Genomic DNA, 20489 nt, shown 5'->3' with positions numbered 1-20489 from the left:
AAACTTGCAGTCGCTTGTAAAGCACCAAGGGAAGAGAAAGTGGGAGCGGCACAGATATGGGACTCGATTGGCTGAGGTAATAGGTGGGGGCAGTCCTAAAGGCTACAGTGATCTAAGTAGCTAGCGTGGACGGAAGACCTGAAAAGTGAATGGCAGTTAGTGGAGTGAAGAGTTGTAGCCACGGTACAGGTACGGTACATGAGGAGTTTGCACTATGTACAAGTAAATGCCTAACCGATGTGCATTGGTGGCTTTGAATTTTGTTATGGTTGCATCATATGTATAGGTGAAAGGCTATTGCAAGGTTCCTGTGCCATATGTACTCCTTAACTGCCCTTATGTGTCCATTGTGGCATTGTAAGCAACTGTAATCTTATATATATCATATATAGGGAGAAATGTGCCTGCTGATAATCTGATATAGGGAGAAATGTGCCTGCTGATAATCTGATATAGGGAGAAATGTGCCTGCTGAAGCGTGTATAGTACGTATCGGTATAGTACGTATCGGTATAGTACGTATCGGTATAGTACGTATCGGTATAGTACGTATCGGTATAGTACGTATCGGTATAGTACGTATCGGTATAGTACGTATCGGTATAGTACATACATTACATTAACATTTATTTATAAAGCGCCAACATATTCCGCAGCGCTGTACAATAAGTGAGTTACATACATTGGACATACAGAGTAACATATAAAGCAATCAGTAACAGATACAAGAGGTGAAGAGGGCCCTGCCCAAAAGAGCTTACAATCGTATCGGTATAGTAAGTATGGGTATAGTAAGTATGGGTATAGGTATAGTACGTATCGGTATAGTAAGTATGGGTATCGGTATAGTAAGTATGGGTATCGGTATAGTAAGTATGGGTATCGGTATAGTAAGTATGGGTATCGGTATAGTACGTATCGGTATAGTACGTATCGGTATAGTACGTATCGGTATAGTACGTATCGGTATAGTACGTATCGGTATAGTACGTATCGGTATAGTACGTATGGGTAGAGTTATGTATGTAGAGTTATGTATATGTCAGTTATATATAATGTATTATGAGCGGTTCCCTATAGGGGGAACTGTACCTGCTGAGCTGTGTGGGATATGCTACAGTTTAGTCAATTATATGGAGAGCTGTCTCTGCTGAAACGGCACTCTAATCATGTATAGTGAGTGCTGTCTCTGCTGAATAATGTGCTTTAAATGGCGCTGTCTCTGCTGAATAATGATTTCATTTTAATGGCACTCTAATCATGTATAGTGAGTGCTGTCTCTGCTGAATAATGTGATTTAAATGGCGCTGTCTCTTTTGAATAATGATTTCATTTTAATGGCACTCTAATCATGTATAGGGAGTGCTGTCTCTTCTGAATAATGATTTGATTTTAACGGTACTCTAATCATGTATAGTGAATGCTGTCTCTTCTGAATAATGTGATTTAAACGGCACTCTAATCATGTATAGTGAGTGCTGTCTCTGCTGAATAATGATTTCATTTTAATGGCACTCTAATCATGTATAGCGAGTGCTGTCTCTTTTGAATAATGATTTCATTTTAACGGCACTCTAATCATGTATAGTGAGTGCTGTCTCTTCTGAATAATGATTTCATTTTAACGGTACTCTAATCATGTATAGTGAGTGCTGTCTCTTCTGAATAATGTGATTTAAACGGCACTCTAATCATGTATAGTGAGCGCTGTCTCTTTTGAATTATGATTTCATTTTAATGGCACTCTAATCATGTATAGTGAGCGCTGTCTCTTTTGAAAAATGATTTCATTTTAATGGCACTCTAATCATGTATAGTGAGCGCTGTCTCTTTTGAATTATGATTTCATTTTAATGGCACTCTAATCATGTATAGTAAGCGCTGTCTTTTGAATAATGATTTCATTTTAATGGCACTCTAATCATGTATAGTGAGCGCTGTCTCTTGAATAATGATTTGATTTAAACGGCACTCTAATTATGTATAGTGAGCGCTGTCTCTTGAATAATGATTTGATTTAAACGGCACTCTAATCATGTATAGTGAGCGCTGCCTCTTTTGAATAATGATTTGATTTTAATGGCACTCTAATCATGTATAGTGAGTGCTGTCTCTTTTGAATAATGATTTCATTTTAATGGCACTCTAATCATGTATAGTGAGCGCTGTCTCTTTTAAATAATGATTTGATTTTAATGGCACTCTAATCATGTATAGTGAGCGCTGTCTCTTTTGAATAATGATTTCATTTTAATGGTACTCTAATCATGTATAGTGAGCGCTGTCTCTTGAATAATGATTTGATTTAAACGGCACTCTAATCATGTATAGTGAGCGCATAATGAATAATGATTTGATTTTAAAGGAGACATATCCTATAAAAATGATGAATGTACCAGGGAATTATACTCCTCTAGATATAGAAGGAATGTGCTTAAAAAAGTTGTGTTTCTGACTGATTTATTGAGAAATTCCCCCAAAACCCCACTAGCCCCGCCCATCTGTCCCACTTCCTGCTGGCTGAATTCTCTGGATGAGCTGGGGAGCCGGCGGCCCTCCGTACCCTGCACTGTAGGATAGGAACCAATCAGCAGCTAGGCTGACCTGATAGGGAACTGAAGCCTGTCTTTGCTTGTGTGAGTGCAGGGCGGTGATTGGCTCTCCCCCTCCTCCATGTATAGTGAGCGCTGCCTCTTTTGAATAATGATTTGATTTTAATGGCACTCTAATCATGTATAGTGAGCACTGTCTCTTTTGAATAATGATTTGATTTTAACGGCACTCTAATCATGTATAGTGAGCGCTGTCTCTTCTGAATAATGTGATTGAAGCAGCTCTCTAATTATATATAGTGAGTGCTGTCTCTTCTGAATAATAATAATGTCATTTAAAAGACACTCTAATCATGTATAGTAAGCGCTGTCTCTTTGGAATAATGTGATTGAAGCAGCACTCTAATCATTTATACAGTGACAGCCTTTGCTTGTTCCTGCATTGCTTCCAGCCCTTCCAATGAGATGTGCAACCTTATAACAGCCTGTCTATGTCACACACTGACACAAACACGCACTTTACACTAGTACACAATTACACTTACACACACACATACATTTGTGGGGCTTTTACATATTCAAAGCACTTACACCTGCTTGCACACGTACATACAAGCATTATATCAAACTTTGGTTATTTTGGTGCCTTTTTAGTAGGGATGCACCGAATCCAGGGTTCAGTTCGGTATTCGGCCAGGATCGGGCCTTTTTCGGCAAGGGTTTGGATTTGGATGAATCCATGGACCTGGCCGAACTGAATCCCAATCCTGATTAGCATATGCTAATTAGGATTTGATGGGTTAAATGCCACCAAGTGAACACAGAAGTGGGAATTGTTTTGCTGCATGTGCATTACATTAGGTGGACTTGAACTCCCTCTGCTTTCCATAATGGGTGGTGCACAGATTCTTTGGAAGGCATTGGGACTTAAAGTCCCAGAATCCATCACTTCACAGTGGAACAAGGTGAGGGTGAGGTTAGTATTATTATTAACGTGTTTATAAAGCGCCAACATATTCCGCTGTGTGGTACAGTAAATGAGTTCATACACTGAACATAAAGCATAGAATAAACGATACAGAAGGTGAAGAGGGCCTTGCCCAAAAGAGCTTGCAATCCTATAAAGTTTTTCAGACATAAGGTGTGGGAATGAGCAAGATCAGAAGTAAACAAGGTGAGAGATGTAGCACAGGGTAACGCTTTTAGCAGCACATTGAAGTTATGCTTAACTAAATGGGGGTAAATACATTTTTAAGGTGACCAAGACGCACTGATATCGTCTTGTCAATCGGGCAAGGCTGAAAATTTTGATCTTGTACTTTTGAAGGTGCCCAAACATCGTAACGTTAATACTAAATCGTCAGATAGGGGTAAGGAATTCCTTTGGTTTTACCTGCATATCTGACGGTTCAGCTGTTAACATTGTAGAGTGCACAACCAGTCTTTCCTATGACCACTGGTCCTGGGAAAGATCATAATTGTACTCTGTATGGCCACCGTTAGGGTTAAAACACACAGAGCTTCTAGTAGCAGCTACTTGTCATGGCTACAAAAATAGACAATGCTGATCATTTACTGATAATTGTCTCTATGTGTGTTTTAGCAGAGGCAATTCTCAGTATTGTCTATGTCAGGGTATTTTCCTGGCCTTTAGTAGCCGTGACAAGTAGCTGCTAATAGTCGCTCTGTGTGACTCATGTGGAGATTAATCGCCCACAATAATTCTTCGTTACCACAGGAGACTAAACTCCCGGCAATACCACAACCTCCCCGCAATGCCACGGCAAGAATGTAAAACGCAGGTGTGAAGGCATATGCGCCGCATCGGTTTCCTGAAGTTCCCTCTCAAGGAAACCGGCGTTGCGGAAGAATAGTCGCTTGCGGTATTGAAGATTTAACGTGGGCCATTGCCCTTAGACTTTTGATGGCAGAAGATTGGAAGAAAGTCGGACAGAACGTGGGAGACAATTCCAAAGAAGGAGTACAGCCCTTGCAAAATCTTCAATACGTGTGTGAGTAGCAAATGAGAGAGGAGTTAAGAAGCATAACAAGAGGTTTAGTGAGTATCTAGAGATGTAGGGTGGGGCAGAGTTGTGAACTGCTTTGAATGTGAGAGTCAATGCAGGGATTGGCAGAGTGGCACGGCAGAGGAGGAGCTGTTGCTGAGGTGTATGAGCCTGGCAGCAGTATTCATTATGCACTGGAGAGGTCACCATCTCTGGATAGGAAGTCCAGTTAATAGAGAGTTAAAGTAGTCCAGGTGTGATATGATGAGAGAATGAATTATAAGTTTGGCAGCATGCTGGGTGATATATCAAGTGTAACCCAAATTCACCACACCAGCAAGATGAGGGAGAAGATGATGCTTCCTTGTAAGAGACACTGAAACAACAATATGTGAGGTAAGAAGAAAACCAGCACAAAGCAGTTTCACAGAGGCCAAGAGAACGGAGGGACTGGAGGAGGAGAGACTGATCGTCAGGTCCAAAGTTGGGAGGGAGTTAATAAGTGTAGTAAAGTATGTTTGTTTAGCTAGGCAGAGGCTGGGATTATAGGAGAGCAGAGCAGATTTGTAGCTGCAGAAGACACTGACCAGGATTTGTACCAGCAACGCTCAAGTATGTGGTCTTCCGTTGAGGTGTGGTATGAGCTTTATGCCAAGGTTGGAGCTGTTTGGTTCTAATGCATTTTGCCTTGTCACAGTGGTGAGTGTGCAGCACATTAGCACAGGAGATGGCTGAGATGTTCGAGTGAAGTGAGGCAAAGGAAGAAGAGAGATCACGCTATGTGCGTGTTTGGGCAGCTGCACAGGGTGAGCAGATTTTTATCAGAGAGGGGGAAAGTTGGAAATTGAACAGAATCTGGTAAATATTAGACCCAGAGAGTTGCCATTGGAGTGAGAGGGGGGAATCTGAGCAGAGAGAGAAGCAAAATGAGGATGCTCCATGATGTGCTACGGTTGGGAAATGGTTCATAAAGGTCTGAGTTAGACTATCATCAGTAGTGTATTTTGTTCCGGAGCTGCCCTAGGCCCTATGGTGCTCCCCCCCCCAAGTTGCCACCATGGGCACAGGTCCTTGAGTCCCTTTATGGTAAATAAGCCTCTGACTATCATGGTTTCCTTTCAGTCTGTGGAATCCAGTATGTGTTTAAAAACAAAACAAAAATAAAAACGTGTGTTCCAGTTATGCACTTGGGTAATTGCAGAACAAACAGTTGGCCAGTGCGTAGGGCCAAAGAGTAAACGTTTTGAAAGATTCCAGTGCGGCGCCCAAAATGGAGAGACAGGTTGAATAGGATTGGTCCAAGCCAATTGGTCAGACAGTCCAGAAATGTACCTTTTTGTGGCCAGCTTTAGTCATAAATGTTCTTTCGGATGTTTGGCATTGCCCCGCAGTATTCTACTAAATTATTTCACTTTTTTTAACCTTCGGGATTAAGTTTGCACTTGATCTTATCTGAGAGCATGTCCCGAACTGTTTATACATCCTTTAATGTGTAACTTTGAGAGAGGACACACTCAACATATATTTTCTATTTCTAACTAACCTTTAGCTTTGACCCTGTAGCTGTACAGAGATGTCTGGCTTTGAAATGAATTACCCATTAAACGAATGTCTGGAGTTTTTTTTTTTAAAGGGGAACTCTGGTTTCTGAACCAAAATTCATTAAAGAGCTCCACACATTACAGAAACCCCTAATATACCCATTACTAATCTGTTTCTTCATGAATAAAGTATGAATAAATGCCATTTTTATATGCTGAAATCCAGCTGCAAAACCGTTCTTCCTCTTTCTGCATCATTTGAAATCCTGGCAGGGAAGAAGGGGCTAAAACATTGATGTTACAAATTGTAACAACTTCTCCACAGCTTACAGACAGCATGCAGGAACTACATAACCCACAATGCAATGTTGCTTTTGCTTATTGACATCACGTGTGCAAGGAAATGTGGGATTTGGAGGATGCAGGCTGAGAACAGTGAGAGTACTGAGTACTGAGACTGTGGCAGCCAACTTTTCCTAATTTCCAAAGAACATACTATTAATGAGAACATGATGCTTTGCAATGACCTTTAAGCTTAGCTTCTCAACAGCTGTTTAGAGCACACTGAGTATGTGCGGTGTCACTGATAACTCAATCCAAAAAAGCCCAAGTCACTACTGTTAGAGATTCTGTACCTACCTGGTTTAGTAAGTTCCGTTTATAAAATATGGCTTTTCTACCCATGTTTGTTTTAATGGTTTAATTCTCCTTTAAAGGCTTCCTGCTGGGTGTAATTGTTGCTGGTAAAGCTCCACGGATTTAAAACCAAAAAGTAGCGCATAGAAGCAAGTCTTCTCCTGACTGAAAGTCGTTGTTTTTGCACAGTGGATTTGGGAAATGATGCCTACTAGTTATGTTACATGTGTTGGTGTTGTTCATTTTACTTAGTAAGAGTAAGCCTCGTGTAATGCAACAACCGTAGAATGTTTCTTTTACTTATTAATAACTATGGTGTTGATCATCAGACAGAGAGTCAAAAGGTTGACTTTGCTTCTCTACCTTATTGTGTTTAATGCAAGTGCTTGGCTGTGTAACTGTTGCTGCTATATCATACTGTGTATGGATCCATTGTGGTAAGAAGCATTTTGTGTTATTTGAGAGTGAAATATAAAATTACAGATTGAATTATTATATCTGTGTGTTGCTAGGCTGGTTGGTAGGCTGAATGGAGTCATGTTGGTGGTGCATATGAACCATCTTTAAGTTACCAACTTTGCATTTGGTCTTTATGATTTATTTTTTACAGTTTCTATATTATTTGCCTTCCTCTTCTACGTTTTTTCAGCTTTCAAATGGGTATCACTGACAAGGGCAGCTAAAAAAATGATTTCTCTGTGGACTATAGTTTTATTTTTATGGTTACTTTTTATGCCTTTTCTTTCTGTTACGGCCCCATCCTATTAAAAAAAAAAAACTCATTCAAACCACTGCCTGGTTTCTAAGGTAAACAAGGCCCCAGCAACCAGACAACTGAGGAAATATCAAACTAGAGCTAAATAATTCAAAAACCACAAGTAATAAAATATGAAAGCAATTGTAAACTGTCTCAGAATATCATTGTTTACATCCTACCAAGTTAATTTAAAGGTGAAAAACCTCTTAAAGGTAGGAGCTCTGCTCCAGTGTTTCCCCAGTAGTCATGTTGGTGGAACATATGTGATAAATATTTTTTGAATTTTCTTGAACCAAGATCCTGTTGCTGTCTGAAGGCAGAATCCCCTTTCCAATGCTACCCCTTATTGAAGAAGAGCTATAGCACACTAAGCAGGGCCGTCTTGTTCTACAGTTGCATCTCTGTTTTAGCTGGAAGCAAACACTTCATAAATATCATACTGGATATGAATGCAGAATTCTCATATTTCAGGTAAAGGAAATGACCACTATGGAAATGGAGAGCTCTAAATTCAACATTGATGCTCCTCGATGGGACCAAAGTACATTTGTGGGGAGGTTAAAGCACTTCTTTAACATCACAGATCCCAGGACAGCCCTTGTGTCAGAACAGGAACTGGATAGTGCAAAGCTGCTTGTGGATTCATGCAGGTAAGTGGCTAAAGGCTTAAGCCCAGTCTCGGTATGTAGGCAGCATGCTGGGGATAATGATACATCTCTCTCCTTAGAGCAGGTTCTGTGCCACCAGGAACCAGTATAGAACAACTGCATTATGCCAAGAAGCTCTACGATTCTGCTTTTCATCCAGACACCGGGGACAAAATGAATTTGATTGGAAGAATGTCCTTCCAGGTCCCTGGCGGAATGGCCATCACAGGGTGCATGCTTCAGTTTTACAGGTATAGCCCATTATTCCTACAAATGTAAGTATGCTATGGACCCAAGCTGGATATTAGATTTCTTTGTTAAAGTCATACATTAAAAGGAAAACCAATAGATATCATGTTAAGTGACCTATTAAATAATCGTGCCAAACTGAAATATATATATATATATATATATATATATAACAGTAAATATTGCCCTTCTTCATTTTCCCTTGAGCCACCATTTTGTGGGTGACTAATCTCCCTGAAATGCCTTTCTGTAACAGAAAGTAGTGTGGAACCAAAAGGCAGAACTCTGTCCATTAATTGGCTGATTGGGCCTAGCATGTATGTGTGCCTTGGCTTGTTAGCCATGTGTAAGGAACCCAATGTCTGCCTTAGAAATTACACACAAAACACTTGCAGGTCGAGAGGAATGGGGGGGAAGCATGGAGCAGACTATGTTTATATTTCCTGGGAACATAGAGTGTCTGCTCAGCTGTTTATCAGGTGTTTGTCCCCAGGTTGCGTTTCATGGATTAGTTAATAATTACACACAGAAAGCATTGCCTGCCCTGTACTTAATATAAAATAAAGGGCTAAATCTAGGTGCTTCTCAATTAGTTCATGCAGTCTGTGTATGGTAAATCCCGCTCTTTCTGTCTCACAAGGAGCAGTCAGCTAGGGATGTAGTTGTGAAGCATTTACTTCTTTCCGTAGGCTGTCCCACATGCCTGTGCCTTGGATATCTATTGAGGAGTTGCCCCCGAGGCATATTATTATAATTATATAATATACAGTTTGGTTATTTCCCTACGGCTCCAAACTGTAAATTATAACCTAATAAACAGTGCTTAGTGATCTCATCAGTTATAATCGAAACTTAATGATGTAATCTCTGTCACATGAGTCACTAAAACTTGTATATTCTATAAAGTACCCCCTGTTGTAAGGGCTCTGGCACACGGGGAGATTAGTCTTTTTCGGCGATTTCCCGAAATCGCCCCGCCGCGTCTGCCATCCCGCCGCCGACTTACATGTTCGCCGGTGGGATGGCAGGGGGAAGGCAACTCGGGGAGATTAGTCGCCCGCGAACAGGGAGTTTTGCCGCGGGCAACTAATCTCTCCGTGTGCCAGAGCCCTAAAATATAAGGATATTAGAAGTCACCTCGGAGTTTCATGACCTGTATAAAAGCACTTGACCTTTGGCCTCGTCACATGAAACACTGAAACCTTTGTATTAAAATAAACAATGTAAACCCAGTTGTAAAATATGATTATATTAAAAGTCCAAGGGGTTCCATGACCTGTATAAAAGCATCCAGCCTTTAGCCTTGTGCCTTGTTATTACCTCTATATGGTCATGGAATTTTTTGGTGACATAATATCCTTATATCTTACAACAGAGGGTACATTATTCACTCTATTATCTTTACAGTAATGTTTTAGGGCAGGGGTACACGGGGAGATGAGTCACGCCGCGACTAATCTCCCCACAATGCCATCCCACCGGCTAGAATGTAAATCACCGGTGGGATGGCATACGCGGCACCGCGATTTGCCGAAGTTGCCTTGAGAGGACTTATAATTTCCTTATATTTTATAATAGGGAGTACTTTGATATATATATATATATATTCGTAATCGAGACAAGCCTAAAATAGAAAATGGCAGTGTAGGATTTGTTATTCATTAGAATGAGGGAAAACCAGATGAGAGGCTAAATACGATTACAAAGCTCTGTGTGTCTGTGTGTATCTAATGAAGAGCCAATGAACCTACTGTGAAAATAGCCTGGGTGCTGATCAAGTATTTCACCCTCGGTGACCTTTTTCAAGAGAAAGCTAACAGCCAGCTGTAACATGCTGTGCTTATGAGATATATATAATATTTAAATAAGGAGCACATATAAACCCACTGGGTAAGAATGTGTTTGTGCTGCAGCAGTTACCAGCTTTGTGGCGAGACCGAGCATGTGGCTAGAAGAGCAGATCTTTGCTGTAATCGGGCTGATATTGATGTTTGGCTTATGGGCTGAGCAAACCGTAATCAGGAAATTATGTTTTTTTGGGTCTTATCAAGAATAACTGAATCAACTACCTGTATCTACCTATGTGTGGGCACTTGAAAGACTACTACAAAAGAGTGAATGTGGTAAATGCCCCATTGCCCACAATCCCTTGGACCGATTTGGCAGCTTATCGGCCCGTGTAGGGGCAGGAACGAGGGGCCTGGCCGACCAATATCTGGCCTGAAATTGGCCAGATATCAATCAGGCAGGTTAAAAAATTTAGTCAGATCGGGGACCGCATCAGCTCGTTGATGTGGTCCCCGAACCGACTGTGTCCATTGCTCCCATTATAATTCGACCTCGCCAAGCGAGCGGATCTTAACATGTATGGCCACCTTAAGTCTATGCCATTCTATCTGCTCATCAAAAGACACAATGAACTTTCACTTTCAGTCCTGTCCTTTTTTGTCCAGTGCAGTCACGTAAAAAATCTGCACCCTGCTCGGGTATAATACATAGAAGAACCCTTCTGGTTTGTGTTGTTAATAAGCATGCATATTATTATCTAAATTTTGTTTTTTGGATTTCATTTGCCAGAACTGTGCCAGCAGTGGTGTTTTGGCAGTGGGTTAACCAGTCATTCAATGCCTTGGTGAACTATACAAACAGAAATGCAGCCTCTCCAATTACACTCACGTAAGTATCAATGCTATCAACAGACACAACAGGGCAATGCAGTGAGAATACCAGTTACACATTAGAAGTCCAAAGGCTGCACTTTGAGACTAGAGAGTAACTAGTTGGGATATGTGATTCACAGATGTTCCTCCAGACTTGCCTAGTATTATTTGCATAGACTAAACAGGTTTGGCCTTAAAGGAACAGTAACAACAACTAAAATGTAATGTACTATTTTCCCTGTACTGGTAGCTATGTGTTTGCATCAAAAACACTTTTATAGTTTATATAAACAAAGCTGCTGTGTCACTATGGGGGTAGCTACTGGCTAAATGGCACAGGTTACATAGTGGATATCAGATAAGCTCTGTAAAATACAATGGTGTCTTACAGAGCTTATTTGTTATTTGCAGTGTAACCTGTGCCTTTTGTCTTTTTTTTTCCAGCTTGAATGGCTGCCTAGTTTATTTATATAAGCTAGTAGTCGTTCTTTAACAAACACAGAACATTTACCAGTGCAGTGCAACAGTGCACGATAGTGTTAATGTTCCTTGAAGGCCAATGGTAAATGCTCAGAATATTGCAGTGTCTTCAGCTACTGGTATATCCCAGTACAACTTTTGTAAAATATAATAATTTTTCTTTCAGTGCATACTGACAGTAACATTTAAGTGTTGTATATTGCAAATGTATGTACATTCGTAAAATAAAAATGTATAGTATGGCACCCATGTGGCACCTCCTGCAGGTATAACAACACTAAGGCTTGCCCAGGCATAGTTTTGGTGTTGTTCCTTACAACTCTGTCTGTTCTTCTCCTGTAGTCAGATTGGCGTAGCTTACTTGACTGCGACAAGTACAGCATTGGCTACAGCTGTAGGATTAAACTTGTACACTAAGGTACAGTATATATTTTTTTTTATGTTTAGAATTGTTAATCAATTTATTCACTGGTGCAATTGTATTTACAAATGATGTATCTTTATGTATTCTAGAAATTTACAAAGTTAATTTGGATTGAAAAAAAAAAGACAATCAAGTTCAGCCTATCTACAGACCTAGCTATACACTCACATATATAAACTTTATATACCAATATATATGCTAACTAACTGTAGATCCCTGTAGCCATGTATATTATGCTTGTGCTTCATTCAAGTAATAAGTAAATACCTTATCCATTCAGGTTCTGCTCAGTGATACATTAACTGAGTGAGTGCAGATCATTGCTGTGTGTGAGAAATAATTGCATGGGAGGTTTGATTTTACAGTATTCTTTACTTGTAAAATTCTGCTTTGACCATGCAACATGAAGGCCTTTGAGTTCTCACCCAGTTTGCTTAAAGGGGACATATTGTGTAAAAAAACCATGTTATGGCAATGAATTGTACTCCTCTAAATATAGAAGGAATGTGCTTTAAAAATAATGTTTGGGGCTGATTTATTAATTTCTCCAAAAACCCCAATAGTCCTGCCCATCTGCCTCCTTTCCCAGGCAGTGCACGGGGCCAGCGGCACTCAGCACACTGCACTGTAGGATAAGAACCAATCAGCAGCTAGGCTGACCTAATAGGGAACTGAAGCCTGTCTTTGCTTGTGTGACTGCAGGGCTGTTATTGGCTATCCCCCCTACTGTGCTTCTGACTGTTAGAACACTCCCACCCCTCATTTGAAACACAGACAGAAACCTGAGGGGATCTATAGGGAGCTCCAATAAAGGGGCCATTTTTACAGATAGTATTAATTTTTAGACCAAGGTTTAACCAGTATTTTATTTTTATTTAACCATATATTATTATTATTAATTGCCTTCAAGATTAGAGTTTTTTTTTGTTTATCCTATATGTCTCCTTTAAGAACTTTGCAGTGTTACTGTGATGTTATAGGAAACTATATGTTATAGAAACTAAGAATGCACATTTAATATCACTGTACAATGGCGTGCTGACTTCCTATGTCACTTCAGGCTAAATAAGCATGGTGTTTTAAATTCAGTTGTTTGTGTGCCTTGGATTTTTACATTTTGATTATATTTTTATTTTCATTGTTGCCCTTTAGAAAGCTCCTCCTTTGATAGCACGATGGGTTCCCTTCGCTGCAGTGGCGGCTGCCAATTGTGTCAATATTCCTATGATGAGACAGCAGTAAGTGGGTCACCATTGTGTGCTTTCTGGATTAACAAAAATAAACCACAAAATAAAGGAAACCATATTAAGATGATAGAGCTACCTACATAAGAATTAACCCCCATTTTTTACTCACTGTATATACACTCACAACTGTAATATTAACAACGATTGGTGTTGACCTGGCTGGGTATTTGAAGGCAACAAAGTGGGGGCTCAAGTCAAATTGTTGTACCTTTGAAACTGCCAGTGGCATAAATAATCACATAGTCCTTGATATTATGTTATAGTTGTACATCTATCAGTTGTAGAACTGGAGCTGAAATATCAAATACCCTTGTCCTACTGTGCATCCAGTAGATCTCTTGAGGAGATCTATATCTAAAAATGCTTGTTTGTGGGCAGATGTAGAGCATCTCTACAGTATGTTAAATGGGTAGCACACTCCCCTTGTGCAATGAATAGGAATTGTGCTGAACCTATTTTGTGCCTATTGTTTTAAATACAGAAAATATGTTTTTCATCTCCCACACAATTCTGTAGTGTCTTGCACACAGCCTACAGACATGAGAGGGAAGTGTGTTAATAGATATATTGAAGTTACCATGGGAATTCCTGCCAATATTGCATTCAGTGTGTAACACAATCCATGCATTCGTCTTTATCTCTTCGCAATTCTTTGTCTGTTACTCATCAAAATGTTGAGATTTACACCGGTTCTTTTATGCTTTAATTAGGGAGCTTATTAACGGCATTGCAGTTACAGACGAAAACGATAATAAACTGGGACACTCTAGGGTAAGGATGAAAGATGCATTCATTGTACAAATAAAAAAAACTTGATATAAGTAGAAATAAATAAGTATGTGTGTAGGATCAGTTACCCAGAATGCACAGTTCTGTAATTTGGATCACTATACCTCAAGGCTACGGTCACATGGAACAGTTTGCAGGCCTCCATATAAGCACAGTCTGAGAAACAGCCCCTCTGCTCTCTTCTCTCTCTGTGTGCACCCCGAGACACTGTGTTAGCCTGGGCACAGACAAACGGAATGAATGATGGCACCAAAATGTGCAAGTATACATTTGCTCATCTAAATCCGCTCTGTATTTCTGCAACTGGACATCTGAGCCACGGTGCTGTCCAGATTTGGTCTGGCATTTTGGCGATTATAACCATACTGTCTGACTATATGGGCATATATGACCTGTTGTGGGGCTGCTCAAAGATTTAATCCTGACAGAAAATTTCCATTGGTCTGCTGAAAGGAAGTGAACAGGAGGGCTATCCTGATTGCTTGGTCGGTCAGCCCAAATGAAGGAACAGTGCAAAGTTGGCCATGCACAAGTATAACCCAATATAGTAGGAATTTGATCAGCCCATTGACCAATCAGTCTGTTACTGTGCAGTCTAACCTATGTACTGTATGTCCGCCTTGAGGGAAATAATGAAACATTCCCCTACTTATTTATTAATTAAACTCCTGGAAAAAAAAAATAAACACTATGATGTAGTTGAACTTTATCGTATGCATTCTGAGTTTCCAAGTACTGAAATGTATATTATGCTCTGAAACACATAGCAAGTTCAAGCTTCCATCTGTGCCTCTCTGTATTAGAGAATCCTAGGCAGAGGGCAGCCTATTCCTGTCTGACAGCAAATATGTAAGCAATATTAATAGCACACTTTAGCAGATTTATCAAAATGTGCGTTTAGAGCTTAATATGTAAAAACTCACGTTCTATTCATTCTTATAGGATTTTTAAAAGCATATTTATCAATGGGTGAAAGTTAGAGTTTACCATTTGAGAAATACACTTCTAAAAATCCTATAGGAATAAATAGAACGTGGATAAGTCTTTGTGAGTTTACAGCTTAAAACATAGTTTGATACATCTGCCCCTATTGTAGGTGCAAAACATTTTTAGATATTAAGTTAAGAACTTTAGCATGCATGTAAAACAGACTGTATTGTTCTGTATCTTTTTTATTATAAATATGCTGCCGGGAGTTATTTCCTAGTGACACAGATGCAGGGCACTGCACCAAAGCAGGGTTACTGCCAGAGCCATGGACCACAAACAGCTGCTTTATCAGAATAGAAAAATCAATTAATCAATATACCTGTTTTGTACAAAAGGAGACACATGGTATCTAAAAGTATTTGTCATTGCATTGTGCACCTCTAAATAAGAGGAAAGTGTCTCTGAAAGTTCACTTTTTTCACTGCTTTTAAACGAGAACTAAAACTTAAGAATAAATTAGGCTAAAAATACAGCACCATATGTTTTGGGCTTCTGTACCAGCCCAGGGCACTCTCAGCCCTTTAGCAGAAGATCTGTGCTCCCAAAGTTGCCCTCAGCACTTGCTTTAGGGCAGTCAGTTACCTGCATTTAGGGACTGTCTCACAATATAAAATTTATGATGGACAGCTGAGTAGTAATTCATTAATATTCACATAAATACCAGCGCATCTAAATTGATTACTAATCAACCCTGCAGCATCAGCTTCTATGTTATCCTCACATTCTGTAAGATGATCTCTGCTGACCCCTAAGTTCTCACTGAGCATGTACAGTGTTACTGACACGTGCCAGAGCAGCCTCGCCATTTTCTTGGGCACCCTCAACCTTAGGCCCAGTACTGCTAGCATCATTTTTAATTTCCACAATGCATCGAGCATATTTCTGACCATAAATACTAATTAGATGATTCCTTTCCCCTGTCTATCTGCTATTAATATAATATCTACTTTTGCACTGTACATTTAGAAAGCTGCTATCAAGGGAATCAGCCAGGTTGTGATCTCCAGAATAGCCATGGCCGCCCCTGGGATGAGTAAGTATCTGTTAAATAGTGCCATGCTGGGCTGTCTTGTTAAACTTGTGGCCCTTCCCCAGCCTAAAACAGAATAAAGTTGTTTTTCAGAGAAACATTTCCAGACGTGCATGTTTCAGACAAGAAAGCCGTGTCATTTTGATGCTTCTTTTATGTTTAATAATCAGATTGAAATGGAACAGGATATGCTAAAATTTCCCGTTTCCAAACAACAAGCATGAGGACGAATACCCTCATATTTGTGGAAAACCCACGAGGAAGTGAATGAAAGATGGTATATGTGAAATATGGCTGCTGCCGAGGAGCATTAATGTAAAGGTGGAATTATAGGCTGATGCCACATGGGGCTGATTCTCAGACTGTATTTTTCTGCAGTCCGCCTCCTGCCTTGGCTGCACCTGGAACCATTGTGTCGGCTCGGGTACAGGAACAGATATTGGCTCAGAATACAAACTCTCGTATTTCTTAACCAATATCGGCATTGTGTGCCCAGGTACAGGAACATGTGGCAGGTATTGGCTCAGAATACAAACTCTCACGTTTCTTTGCCAATATCAGCATTGTGTGCCCAGGTACAGGAACATGTGGCAGATATTGGCTCAGAATACAAACTCTTGCATTTCTTTGCCGATATCTGCATTGTGTGCCTGTACCCAACCCAACACAATGGTTTCGGGTGCAGACAAGGTGCCTGTGTAGAGGCTGTTGAAAAACGCAGCCTCTTGTGGCTTCAGCCATATGGTTTATTCCATGAAAAGGAGTTGCAGGTCCATCTACAAAGTTTATATGAGCGGGTTGGGGGGCCTCTGCATGGCCCTGCTTCATGACTTGTTTAATTAGGGAAGTTGGAGACCCAGATGCTAGCTGCATACTGAAGGCTTATTGAGGCACACCTGTACAACCTGTTGGCACAAGTACCTTGAAGACCCAGCTGCGTGATTTGGTTGATAAAGGCTAGAGGCCATGGCCTATTTACTCAAGGGCTGTCTGTAGGGCTTATTGGTTCTAGGAGAAGGGATGCTCTTGCAGACTCCCTATTTATTGAAGGAGTCAGATAACTAAAGGACTTAGACTATGCCACAATGTGTGCACAGGGGCATCTTTCCATGCATTTTAGGTGTGGTACATTCCCAAATGAGACTGAAACATCATGCAGGGAGACTAATAATAACTGTTCTATGGAAGAAAATTGAATTAGCTTTAATTGCACATCTGTTTATTGATTATTGCTTTACTAACAGGTTTTAAGAAAAAGCCCCATATATTATACCAAAGGCCACTGTTCTGGCATGACTTGGTCATAAAGTGGTTAATAAAGGGAAGGGAGAGGTAACAGATGGGGGTGGGTTAGGATAAAGAGGTATGGGTAAGAGGAGTGCACTCTGTGGCTACAGAACATGCATTTTAAAACCATTTGGTGATGTTATTGTCTGCTGTATATTTCATTCCTTTATTTTCTCTAATTTATTTACTTTTTTTTTTACTGTTCCAGTTACTTATATTTCCTCTTTTTCTCAACAGGCTATTTTACTGATTAAATATAGATTTTAGGAATGCTAATTATAATATATATACACATTATCATTTCCGTTGTCTTGTGTTTAAAATAGGGTATTTTAAGTTGTGAGACATTTGTAGTTGGTAACACTAAGGAAATATTCCACAGTTCTTTATGCCAGTTTGACCACTAGAGGGCACTTCTGAATGGCAGCTTGTCTTAACCATGGTTTCTCTCTTCTAGTTCTCTTACCCATTTTGATGGAAAGGCTGGAAGCTTTTCCCTTTATGAAAGTAAGTGAAGCAATTGCATGCTAAAGGGATCTGTTCTGTTGGACACATTTAATGCCATTATTATCATGTAGTATGATATTATTTTGGAAGCTGCTAGACATCTTACAAGAGGCTTAGGTTACAATAGGTCATGCACTATCCAAGCACCTTTAAGTAAGCTTTTACTATGTTATAGAATGGCCAATTCTTAGCAATTTTTCAATTGTCTTCTTTTTTCACTCTTTCAAACTTACAAATGGGGATCACTGACCCCAGAAGCCCATAAACAATGTTATTGTTATTGCCATTTTTTATTACTCAGATTTATGTTCAGGAGCTCTACTATTTATATTCTAGTCCCTCATTCAAACCACTGCCTGGTTGCTAGGGTAATCTAGACCCTGGCAACTAGATAGCTGCTAAAATTCCAAGCTGGAGGTCTGCTGAACAAAAAGCTAAATAACTGGAAAACAACAAATAATAAAAATTGAAGACCAATTGCAAATTGTTCTGACTATAACTCTCATCATACTTAAAGTTAATTCAAAGATGAACCACTCCTTTATTCTTAAATGCATTGCTGTATCTTCATCAGCAATTGTTTCCTTTAAATGATGAAATAAAGCACCAGAAAAACACACGTCTTGTTCAAACCACACAATTCCCTGAAAGTTAATATTTCCTTTCATTTCTAGTTTGGTTTTATTTAGTCAATATTATTTGTATTTATTATTAGAGGTTTGCTTCTATATTTCACATTGTTACTTCTTGTTTATATTCTCTCAGAAAATACGGTTTCTCCATGCTCCTCTGCAAGTCATGTTGGCGGGTGGTTTGTAAGTATTGTTTATTAGTTGGCACTTTTTGGTTGCATGGGGAGGGACTGGAGCTGCAGCGGCAGGGCTGGAGATACCATCATGATGGGCTAATTCAAAGGGAAAAGGCCTGTGGCATACACATATATTTTGAGTGTTTAATCCACTCTAAGTTAAATGCCTGAAATATCCTTTATCACCCCCAGTTGCTGTCAAGATTTGGTGGGGTGGGGGGGGGGGCAGGTTACACATGGAGTTGCCGTGATAGAAGGAGAGTTTCAGTGGTTTATTCCTGGCTGATACAAAGCACATACCCTAAGCCATGAACTGATATTTGTAGATTTACTAGTAACATATGATAGAATGACTTTTATTGTCTCACTTTATTCCCTTTGTGTCACTTCCCCCACATGTAATGGCTGCTCTCTTCCGTTTATCTTACAGCTTGCTCTTTATGGTTCCTGTTGCCTGTTCATTGTTCCCACAGAGATGGTAAGGGCTTTCTCCTTTCCTACTGACATTGTAGTTTAAGCAGTTAGGGTGCAGCTGTGTTATACATTCTCCCACTTTACAAAGCAAATTCGAGACCCTCAGATTTGGGCAGGCTCAGACAGGTGGCAGGTCCAGTTTTTGGTATTGTCAGACCTTCCCCCTTGAACCCCTGTGTGTTACCTTCCAGCAAGCCCTCCTTATTGTGACGTTAGTGGTAGGCCACTTTGTGTTATCACCGTTGGGTGTGGGTTCACTTCAGAGTAAGGAAGCTTAGAAAGGTGGTGGTTTTCTAGTGCTGGGTCCTAGTTTTTGTGGCCCACACATCACTATAGTAGATATTTGTCACTTTTAGACAATAAAGAATCTCTGTTATCTTCACAGTGTTGTGTGCCTGATTTTATTTTCTATATTAAGTTAAAATATACTCTCTTTAGCTTGTACTCATCAAGTAAATTTCACTTGCATATTTCCACTCATGAGAGTGATAGTGTTTAGTACATGCCTTAGCTGGGGCTTTCTGATAATTCTAAGCAGCTTATACATTCATTAAACCCATTTGCTTGTAAATGTAATTCCAGGCAAAAAAAATGTAACAGGAGTTAGTTATTCTCTAGGTCTGTTACATTGTTTCAGGAGTCAGAACCAACAGTGCAGAGAACATAAACAGTCAGACAGATACTTCTTTCAGTAGCTATTAAATTTACAAAAAACCTTAAAACTGCTGAAAATGATAATCAATCAACAGTTTAGGTTTGACAACCCCAATAAGTGATAAAGTACCCTGATTGCTCTGTCCTGTGCGGGCACCGGCACTCCTATGAGCTCCTTGAAATCATTCCCAGTAACAAAAAGCTCTGCCTTTGTAAACAGAAATAAGAAGCTGCATATAAACTGTCCTAATTATTTCATATTTTAATGCAACCTGCACCTTTTCTGTTTCTTTTCAGCTCCATGCCTGTGAGCAGCCTTGAGCCAGAGCTTCGAGAGTCTATAGTAAAGCAATACGGAGAGCAAATCCGCTATGTTTACTTCAACAAGGGATTGTAACCACCTGACAGACAGACAAAAACCAGAAATGCGGCCCTTGATTAGAAAAAAAGCTATTGTCTGCCTGGGAAAGGAAAGCAGGACATTTTAAGCTGCATAGAGATGGAGGCCTTTTAAACAATACTCTCAGGAATGGTATTAACTCAGCCCTGTTACCTTTAAGCAATTGAACTGGAACTGTTACAAATACATTTTAATGCAAGGAAATTTCAGTAGTGTTTTTTTATTACATTTATGCTCATATTTTAGATTGTTTGTATATATTATATATCGATATTCCATGGTCATTGCTTATAGAAATCAGAAATTACTGTACAAGTTGAGTAAAGAAAAAATAACCTAGATGACATTTAA

General features: G+C 39.8%; 1 protein-coding gene across 7 annotated transcripts; it reads left to right on the top strand.

The window, feature by feature from the left end:
- Positions 1-82: 82 nt before the first annotated feature.
- sfxn2 (sideroflexin 2) lies at positions 83-20342 on the top strand. Of its 7 annotated transcripts, XM_012966498.2 has the most exons (13): positions 83-189; positions 4291-4564; positions 7964-8142; positions 8220-8390; positions 10966-11064; positions 11871-11946; positions 13105-13190; positions 13910-13970; positions 15945-16011; positions 17753-17802; positions 18568-18617; positions 19041-19088; positions 20036-20342. In XM_012966498.2, exons 3-13 carry the CDS (start codon positions 7973-7975, stop codon positions 20133-20135), a joined length of 978 nt encoding a protein of 325 aa, XP_012821952.1. In that variant the 5' UTR covers positions 83-189; positions 4291-4564; positions 7964-7972; the 3' UTR covers positions 20136-20342.
- Positions 20343-20489: the final 147 nt, after the last annotated feature.

The sequence above is a fragment of the Xenopus tropicalis genome, chromosome 7, assembly GCF_000004195.4.
Source record: "Xenopus tropicalis strain Nigerian chromosome 7, UCB_Xtro_10.0, whole genome shotgun sequence".
NCBI lineage: Eukaryota > Metazoa > Chordata > Amphibia > Anura > Pipidae > Xenopus > Xenopus tropicalis.
The sequence above is the reverse complement of the archived record's forward strand: the minus strand, read 5'-3'. Positions and strand labels throughout refer to the sequence as shown.

Bases quoted from the DNA above. Each gene is read 5' to 3' on its own strand.
- sfxn2 (XM_031905024.1), top strand. From the start codon at position 5,338: ATGTGCGTGTTTGGGCAGCTGCACAGG. The intron at 17,803-18,567 runs GTAAGTGAAGCA...ATATTCTCTCAG, and splicing joins AAGCTTTTCCCTTTATGAAA to AAAATACGGTTTCTCCATGC. The intron at 19,089-20,035 runs GTAAGGGCTTTC...GTTTCTTTTCAG, and splicing joins TCATTGTTCCCACAGAGATG to CTCCATGCCTGTGAGCAGCC.